The 9,254-nt window shown below is 54.2% G+C and overlaps 1 protein-coding gene and 1 long non-coding RNA gene across 7 annotated transcripts in view; one reads left to right on the top strand and one right to left on the bottom strand.

Annotated features, from left to right (window-relative positions):
- The window catches only part of LOC110354210 (uncharacterized), a 4,374-nt gene extending 4,097 nt beyond the window's left edge, over positions 1-277 (bottom strand). The window contains exon 1 of the long non-coding RNA XR_005267493.2: positions 139-277. This is a non-coding gene — a long non-coding RNA (uncharacterized lncRNA). The remainder of the gene's footprint in view (positions 1-138) is intronic.
- LOC101799139 (regulator of G protein signaling 16) overlaps positions 1-7,031 on the top strand; it is an 8,599-nt gene extending 1,568 nt beyond the window's left edge. For 2 of the 6 annotated variants that reach the window (XM_021277919.4, XM_021277918.4), the window contains exons 2-5: positions 3,551-3,652; positions 4,269-4,330; positions 5,488-5,654; positions 5,763-7,031. In XM_021277919.4, coding sequence (XP_021133594.1) covers positions 3,551-3,652; positions 4,269-4,330; positions 5,488-5,654; positions 5,763-5,963 — 532 coding nt within the window. In that variant the 3' untranslated portion in view covers positions 5,964-7,031. Of the gene's footprint in view, positions 1-114; positions 206-299; positions 1,095-1,816; positions 2,500-2,532; positions 3,464-3,550; positions 3,653-3,716; positions 4,124-4,268; positions 4,331-5,487; positions 5,655-5,762 lie in introns of those variants that run through there. The other 4 variants (XM_005028176.6, XM_072041452.1, XM_072041453.1 and 1 more) reach the window with 4 other exon arrangements.
- The last annotated feature ends 2,223 nt before the right edge of the window (positions 7,032-9,254 follow it).

A 9,254-nucleotide genomic window follows, 5' to 3' on the forward strand; every position in this document is an offset into this window, starting at 1 on the left:
ATCTGCCATTAGTGCTGCTCTGTCTCTCCTCTCAGGATATATTTAGCTATCGCCTTTTTTTATTTTATTTTTTTTTCCTTGCTCTTCAGTGGCTTTAAAGAGCAGGTGCTGGGAACGGAAAGAGAAAATTAAAAATACCTGCTGTCAGATACCTCGCCCTGCGCAGATGCGCTCCGGCGCTTCAGAAAGCGAGCGTGTGAGCAGAGTGGGTAACAGCTGCCCCTTGAAAACCTCATTTGTAATTCTAATTTATTATTATTATTTTTTAATTTCCATCATCTCTTTCCGCACTGCTACAGATTTCCAGAGCAGCTATTTCCTCTGGTGCTCCGTGCGAGGGTGGCCTGCTCTTTTGCCGGGAATCCAGCCAGCGCCCTGGGACCGGGGCAGGGGCTTGCTGTCGGGGGGGTGAGGGATGCACCCTCTTCCTCTCCTCTTGCTCCCCTGCCTCCCTTCCCACCCCGTGCTGCATCCTCCCCTTTATCCCATCACGCCGTATAAATTTGCAGTTCCTCTTCTGCCTCTCTCCTTCCCCTCTGCTCTCGGTCTCCCACGCCCAAGATCTGCTCCCAATTTACGGGGGCTCCTCTTCCTTCTCTCATGTCTTTTCTGGAAGAAAAAAAATATCTCTGCAGGTAAATGGGGGTGGGGAGAGGCTCTTAGAGCAGAGCTGAGCTCGGTGCAGCCCGCACCAAAAGGTGGCTGGGCTCCTGCTCCTCCTGTGAGTGTTTCCTCCCCAAACTAACTGATGTGCTGAAATGAGGGCACCAGAAATCCCCGCAGCAGCTTGCTTCACAGGGCTTTTGGGGCCCTTTTTATGTGGTGCTGGGGATAAAAACTTTATTTTCCTCTTTTTGCATCCCTAAACAAGAAATGACAGAGGTGACAAGCTTCTGTGCTTCTGTAAAGCCAGCAGCTCCATCTCTGCAAGCGCTGGGGCTGCGGACGCCACTCTCCCATTGCTGGAGCCTCCAGCACCCACACCTGCGCATCCCACCTTCTCCCAAGCACCCAGGGCACCCATCTGGGGCTGCCAGGACCTCCCTGGAGGGACCAAACCCCACGAGGACGGTGCTGGCGATGCGAGGGGCCAGGTTGGTCCATGGGTGGGTGGTGGGCTTCATGCCGGCGGTGCCGCAGCACACGTACGGGAAGGGAGCACGGCCCGGGCGTTGCGACATGGCCAGGTTTTGGTGTTCCAAAACAAGGGCTGATAACGCAGACACCGGGCTGGAGCCACAGGAGGCCGCTCAGCTAAATGAGACAGGAAGCACGTAATTAAATTAGATACAGAGCAGAATGAAGACATCTGAGTACACATACGTAGCTGGGCTCAGAGGCTCTTGCATAACCCAAACGAAGAGCTCTGCATTAGAAAATATTGCAATGACCATGTCCTATGCTGGAGAGCTGCCCACCCTCAAACCTCCCTCACCCCTTGAAGGGGAGAGTGAAAGAACTGTGAGAGTGAAAAAACCTGGCCTTGATGGGGAGGACTCTGCTGGAACAGCCCGATCCCACCACCCCACTGCCTGGGTGCAGTTTCCTACAGCTTTGTGCATCCTCTGGCCTTTGGTTGAATCTTTTCCTTTAGGTTTAAAAAGATTTTATCACCCGGATTATTGATAGCCAGGGATGAGTGGGGAGGAAGGAAAGGGATGAGGAGTTCCCATTGTTTCCATCCTCTCTCCTGCTTTTAGTCCCTTCCTACTCTTCCCACCCCTGGTTCCCAGTAGGATGCCCCTTTATCAGGTGTTTCCTCACACTTTATTCAGTCTTCCACTGATGCACTCCCCTTCCCCTTCTCCTACCACAGCCCCAGCAAAATATTTATGACGAAGACACACCAGCAAACGTCAGCCCTCGTTTACCCAGCTGCAGACGTGGCAGGAACATCGCTCCCCTCCGCTCTGCTCGCAGCGCCTCGGCTGCAGCGGGGTGCTTGGGGAGCTGCAGTGGGGTCTGCAGAGCGTGCCAGGGCCCCTCGTCCTCATTGCCAGCCCTGGGGGACCCTCCTGCTGCAGTGATGCCAGCCTTGGCCACGCGGTGCGGAAGGGTTTGAAGTCACCAGCCCTCGGGATTGCGCTGACGAATCGCCCTCACCGTCCCCGGCTGCGTGCCCGCGGTTACTCAGCAGGCTCCGCACGTCGGTGGAAGCGAGCCTGTTTTTTCCTCTGATCGAGGAAGCCGTTCTGACTGCGATGCTCAAGGACGAGCCTCCCGCCCCCCCTCCCTGTGCACCTACCCAAGCCGTTATCTTCTGCGCTGGCTGCTGGAGCAGCTCGTGGTTGGCTGGAGCACGGCGTGGTGCTGGGTACCCTCCCAGCCCTCCCACCCCATATAAACACGGCTCCTCGCTGCTTCTCCAGCACACGGCAGGCAGCAGCGGCGGTGGTGCAGGTGCTGCCCCAGGGAGCCGATGAGCTGCTGGATGCCTCGGTGCCCAGCTCTCAGCATGTGCCGAGGGGTAGCCGCGCTTCCCATCACTTGCCTGGAAAGGTAAGGGGCTTTGCCACGCCGCAGGGCTGGGAAGCAGAGGAGGAGCTGGAAAAAGATGATCCTAACGTCAGAGCAGCTGGGTCTGCTGTGGTGGTGTTTTGCTAGAGATCCGGGTGCAGCCTGCAGAGAAGCACGCAGCCGGGGAAGGCAGCGTGATGTGCTGTGGCCGCAGCTGTGAGGCTCCCCTGGAGGGGACGCAGAAGCCAAAACGTGCAGAGGGGATGGAGGCCGGGCAGGGCTGCCCCGTGTCGCTGTGTGCAGGCGCACGAGGTTTGTTTTGCTGCCTCCGTCTTCGCAGAGCTCGCTCCAGGTTGGCAGCGGCAATATTTTTGTCGGCACTCAGTGACATCGCGCCAAACACGGCTACGAAGCCCCGCGCCGCTGCCTTGACATTTAAATGCTTATTTTTGTCTGGGTGCCTTGGGATGCCTGCAGGAGCTGCGGCACACAAATAGCAGCGTGGCTGTGCGCTGCCTCGGGGCACCCAAGGGAGAGGAGCCGGGGAAGCAGCAGCTCCCACCCTATTGCCACAGAGATGCCCGGCAGGGATGTGTCTGGCTCCCAGGTGGCACAGGAGCTGTGCTGCCCCCGTTCTCTCTGGCTCTTGGAGGCGTGGGGCAGGTGGATGGTGCCACCACCACCTCCACAGCACGGCAGCAGGGCCGGTAGCACCCCCAAAACAGCTGGGGAGCAGCTGTAGCAGCAGCACAGCAGGGAGATGCTCCCCCTCTGCCGAGCTGAAAGTGACTGCTGTCATTTTCCCAGTGTGCTGAGAGCAGTGCTGCGTGGCTGGGAGGGCGGAGAAGGAGCCGGGTTTGTGGGTTTATGCTCCTGAGGGGGCTGCAGAGCCGGGGGGGTACCAGGGCTGCAGCTCTGCCCCATGCATGCACCCAGCACTGCTGAGCCTGGTTGCCAGGGAGAGGAAAAAGCAATTTGGGGATCGTTTTATTGCACGCAGCAGAAGGTGAGAAAGGAGGTGAAGGAGCGAGAGGGGACGGTGGTGGCGGTCCCACATCCCCACATTCTCACCTCTCCCCTTCCTCCCTGCCAGAGCCAAGGAACTCAAGAGCCGCCTGGGGATCCTGCTCCACAAACCAGAGCTGGCACACCGCATCGGGGCGGCCGGCAAGCTGCAGCTGGGCTCCAGGCAGAGGTAAGGCAAGCTGGGGGCTCTCCTGGGGGCTGCTCTGCCCATCTGCGCAGCAGGGAGGATGCAGCGCAGCTCGTCCCCGCGGTCCCACCCCGGCAGGCAGTGGGGCGGATCGTGTCCCAGCTCCACCAGTTATAAAGCCAGACTGGGGGCTGATGCTCTGGCATTAGGTGGAGCGGGGACTCAGCATTGAGCAGGAAAAGCCAGAGGCTCCCACAGGCACTGGTTTCTCAAACCAGTGCCTGGGTCCCCCGGGGAATGCAGACAGCGCTGGGAAAAAAACACTAAATCTTGCTGCTGGAGGCAAGGCGCCTTCGTGCTGAGAGGCTCTGCTGGGCTGGCACCAGGGAAAAGGGCTCCTCTGAGCATCCCCTAAAGACTGCCTGGCCAAAGCTGTGCTATGGAGCTGAGGTCTGGGGAGCCGTCGGGGAAGGCAAAAGAAAGGGAAAAAGAGAAAGGAAAGAGGGCCCACAGGTAATGGATACTGGGGTCTCGCTGTGGTGTCCCGCCGGGTGCTGCTGCCTCCCTCCTTGCACTGTCTCATCATGAACTGCTTTAACGAAGCGCTCCCGTCCTTCGCCGGCAAGACGGCAAGCCTGACGTCCTTTGTCTTTTCCAGAGACTCCTCACGAGAGGTGCTCGAGTGGAGGGAATCCTTCGATCAGCTCCTGAAGAGTAAAAGTGAGTAGGATTTTTCTTTTCTCCCCTTGCTGAGAGCACGTAGGGCATATGCCTGGAGTCAGTGCGAGAGGAAATCTGGTCTCCTCCTCGAATTAGATATGTTAGAAATTCAGGAGGTGCCCTCCCTGCCCTGGCAGAGCTGACACTCAGCCAGACTTTACCCTTTCCTCCTGGCTGGGTGCTTTTTGGGGGGGCACGAGCGCTGTCCCACAGCTTCTTGGGCCAGGAGCAGCAGGGTGGGCATGGTGAGCTGGTGGCGTGTACCTTCTGGTGGGGTCACTGCGCCATCCCCAGCCATCCCCAGCACGCCTGCTGCTGGTGCAGCCACCTTCACGCAGGCTTTATTTGCTCGGAAAACATTGCTGCCCTCTGTCTGCCTGTCCTGTGCTTTGAGGGATGGCTCTTACATGGGGAGAGAGCATCCGGCTGCTTTCCTGAAGTGCACCATTTTCCCCTCCAAAATTCACTGTACATCTGGTGATGCCAAGGGTTCCCATGAGGTGTTGTTGGTGGCCAGCAAGGGGACCAAATCTGAATACAATAGCAGTTGTCTACCTTAAAGTTATTCCACAGCAACAGACAGTCCTTCTGCAGTGCTAGTCAGAGGCTAGGAATATTTTCCCAGCGTTTATCACACACTGTGAAGGTTAGCAAGCATCTGCAGCTTTTTAATGCAATAGAGACACAGCTCTCCTGCTGCAGGCACTCTTCCATGCCCCACAGCAACTCGTTCCCCCCAAATCTCAGCTGAGAAATAAAAACACAGCCATCGCTGCTCGGTTCCTGCAGGCGTACTCATACCTCAGTGGATTTCTCCATCGGTAGAATTAGCTCTTTTCCGAAGCTGTAGAGAAAACACTCTGAAGACTCATTACAGAAAGGTCAGATAAATAAAACTTGTCTGTGGGAAAGGATTTTATTGGAGTCTCGAGGCCAATTAGCAGAGGCTCACAGGGTGGAATTTGTCCGGAGGGAAAGGAAACCCACAGATGCCACAGGCTGGTCTCCCGGGGAGAGGCTGGTTAGGCAGTGCCGCATCCAGCAGCCCCATTATCTCCTGAGTGCCTTTGTCCCCTTTGTCCCCTTCGTCCCCTTCATCTCCTTCGTCCCCTTCATCCCCTTGGTCCCCCCTCACCACTTCTGTCTCCTCTGTGCAGACGGGGTGACCGCCTTCCACACCTTCCTCAAGACAGAGTTCAGTGAGGAGAACCTGGACTTCTGGCTGGCCTGCGAGGACTTCAAAAAGACCCGGTCGAAAACCAAGCTGGCCTCCAAGGCCAACAGGATCTTCGAGGAGTTCGTCCAAAGCGAGGCGCCCAGGGAGGTGAGAGCCATTCCTGCCTCTGCAAGGTGGCGCTGAACAGAAAGGGGAAGGGGTAAAATATCCCGAGTTAATGGCGAGCTAACGTTTGTGGGCTCTCCTTCCCTGCAGGTGAACATCGACCACGAAACCAGGGAGATCACCAGGAAGAACCTCTCGGGGGCCACCTCTGCTTGCTTCAACGAAGCCCAGGCCAAGACCCGCACGCTGATGGAGAAGGACTCCTACCCCCGCTTCCTCAAGTCCGCCTCCTACCAGGACATGACCAAGCAGGCTGCCAGCCGCGGCACCAGCAAGCGCCTGCACACCTGACCCACACCCGTGCCCAAATCCGCCTTCGGGAGGGAGGCCGGGAGGGGAAGCCCTGCCATTTTGGCAGGCTGCCCGGCACCTCAAGCGCTTCTGCTGAAGCCGCCGTGAAGAGAGGCCTTCCACCCCGCCGCCGCCACCGCCATTGGGGCTGCCCGCGGGGCCTGCGAGTTGCGAGGCCGGGGGACAGCAGAGGCCTGGTGGTGACATTGTTATCCCTCGCTTAGGCTGTTTGAACCCCAGGTTGCACCCGATCTTAGGTCACACACATAACTTTTTATTATCGTTGTTATTTATTTTAGCGTTGATATTACGATACGTATTTATGAGAAGAGCACCGCTCGAAGCATGCACACATCCCTTGCTCCGAGGAGCCTGTAAATTAATTTATTTTAGATATTGCCGCACGCAGCATGCCTCCCACGGCTTCTGTATAATAACTTCGAGAGAGAAAAATGGATTTTGTAGCACGACCACGGGGCAAGGGACGCGAATAGCAGCGGGGAGAGCTGCGACTGGCGGGCTGCTAGCGGGGTCTGAGGTTTCCTGAGAGCACGGAGACCGTTGATGGCCATAAAAGGATGCTTTGCGGTTCATGCCGTTTCCTTTTTATTTTTATTTTTTTCCCTTAAATAGAGCTTTGTGACCGGCATCTCAGCACGTGGGCTAGCAGCTTGTCCTAGGCAGAGAATAGCCATGTAAAACAGGCACTTCGAGTGTTGAAAACTTAGGTTTTAAACACGTGGAAGAGAAAAAAATGGGTTTTCCCCTGATTTGCAGTCGGGTCTGGTGTTTCTTTGGCTGGCAAACCAGTCTGCAGCCAAGGACTCCCAAGGACCAGTTTGGGGATGTTTTTTTCTGACTCTTCCCAATTCTACCTCTGAGTCTTGGTGGGTCCCGGCTGCATTTACAGGGCCATTTAAGATGTTTTGCTATTTATTATTTATTTTTACAACTGGAACCACCTTCCTTGTGTTACCGAGGTAAATGATGCACAAAGGTCCATTTTTGTTACTAATATAACATTGTCATGACAAAATAAACTGTAAAGAGGACAATGCTGTGACACCACGTTTGATTGTGGGCTTTTACTTTATTTTTGCATTCTGGGGGGCTGTTACAAAGCACACAACGTAAGGAAAGCTGCTGGCAGCGCGTGGCTTGAGGCACATTTACGGTCACTTTAAAACTTGCAATGTGAGAAACACAGAAAGGCAAGGGGGAAACTTGAGAAGGGTAAAACTTCCTCTTGGCATTTGGCTCATGGGAGAGAAATAAGCAGTTCACCAAAGGGTTGAAAGCAATAGTTAAGTTATGAATATATCAATTGCCAATGTGTTTAGTGCTGTTTATATTGCTCACCCTTTTCGGAGCGTTTCTCAGGACTGCAGTTCACAATATTCATTTAATATCAGTAGGACACGGTTGACTTTTAAGCACAGGAGGGTTCATGTGAAGGATGCTTTGGCTCACTCTCATAAATAACATTAGATTTAGCATTAATTCCATCAATGAGTGAATTATTTTCCAGGGGGAAGCACCTGGCATTAGAGGGACTGTCAGAAACCATCCTACCCCCGGTGCAGCTCTTGCTGCTTCCCAAGTTTTGGGATGCTTTGGGGTGGTGTAGCTCGGAGGTGCTGCTGCCCCAGGTGAAAAGCAACCCAGGTGTGCAAAAATACACCAGCCCTTCCCAACCCTGCTCCCTACAGTTGCCATCCACCTAAATGGAGGAAGCCAGATTAAACTGCCTATTTTAATGTTTATTTGAGAAGGAAGAAATGAGGCGGAAGGTAGCCAGGATGTGTTTAAATTATCCAGCAAGAAAGACTCAGTGAGAGCACCAGAGCAGAACTGAAGCAGGCAGAAACAAAATCACGTTCTTTTAAACTGCAGGGTCTGACTAAAAAAAAAAAAATCTTGCACACCTTGAAATTAATTTAAACATGATTTTACATCCAAAAATATTCAAATTTGCCAAACAAACAAAAAAGGTAATAAAAATACTTAGCTAAGAATTAAAATATTTTTGCAATTTTTTTTTTTTTTTTTTTTAGGGGGAAATCGGGCTGTGTCCACTCTTGGTGCCCTGTGTGTCAAAATATCCTAGCCTGCATTTTGGTCTTGGTGGTAGCACTGAGACCTTTACAGCTGGCACTGGAGCATCTCATTTGCAGCTCTTTTCATTTCACAGAGAGAAAACTCCATTGACAGAACCCGAGAAGCCCTGCTTGCGTCCAGCCTGCCCTCCACAATTGCTGTCAACCCCCCGTGCTAATATAACAAAACCTTTAAAGCCTTGGGAAAAAAACCAAACAAACCACAGACCCGCCTTGAGAACCAGGAGCTGAAGGCTCCCATAAACCACAGCCGAAGTTTCCCAGGGTGGAGGCAGCGAATTTGGAAGCAGAAGGGAAGATTTCGGATGTGGGGAGCCAAGGCAGGCACTGCTCCCCGGGCACAGCCCATACTTGCTGCAGGGCTGAGTTTCCATCAGCTGGGCTGCGTGGGGATTTACTGCATGGAAAGCAATCACCAGCGTGCCTGAGAGATGTCTTGCTCCAAGGGTTTCAAGAGGTATTGCCCTGAGCAGCACCGTGCCCCACGTGTATTTGCACACCTGTGCTCTCACTGTGCAGCTACATATGTGGGGTCCCTGTGAAGGCACGTATTTGGGCAGGTGGCACGTGTTGGTGTGCACACGTGGGGGCAAACTGATGTGTCATTGCATGTGTTCATCCATTATATTCTTTTAAAAAGACAGCCTGCAAATAAATGTTATAAAACGTTGCTGGATTTTTATTTTTTTTTTAAAGGAAGCTCACCGGCAGAGGGGATGCAGTGAGGTATTGCACACGCTGCAGGCTGTGTCGCAGTGCTTTGCCAGCCTCTGCGCCAGCTGATGGGGAGGGAGCAGCTGCACTGCACTACTTCCCAGCCTGCTCCTTCCTCCTAAAGCTCCAAAAATCCCATGTGATGGGTTTCCTTATGGCTCACCTCCCTTCCCCGTACAACTAAATGCCACGGTTTTCAACCCTGCCCTGCTGTGTGCAAGGATTCCTACCCGCGCAGTGCCTCACGATACAAAGTGAAAGGCAATAATTCTGCCTCCTGGCATTGCAGGGGTGCTGAGCACACAGCTGGGCTCTGAAACCCCGTGCTCCAAGCCTGCTCTGACATGCTGTAATCTGGGCCCAACCTGTGGGGAAGGGCAAGGGATGAGAAACAGCTGGGAGGAACGCTGCTGGGAACCACCTCCAGCTGGGAAAATGCATTTAGGCTCAGGTCGTTGCA

The sequence above is a fragment of the Anas platyrhynchos genome, chromosome 8 (genome assembly GCF_047663525.1).
Source record: "Anas platyrhynchos isolate ZD024472 breed Pekin duck chromosome 8, IASCAAS_PekinDuck_T2T, whole genome shotgun sequence".
In the NCBI taxonomy this organism is placed as follows: Eukaryota; Metazoa; Chordata; class Aves; order Anseriformes; family Anatidae; genus Anas; species Anas platyrhynchos.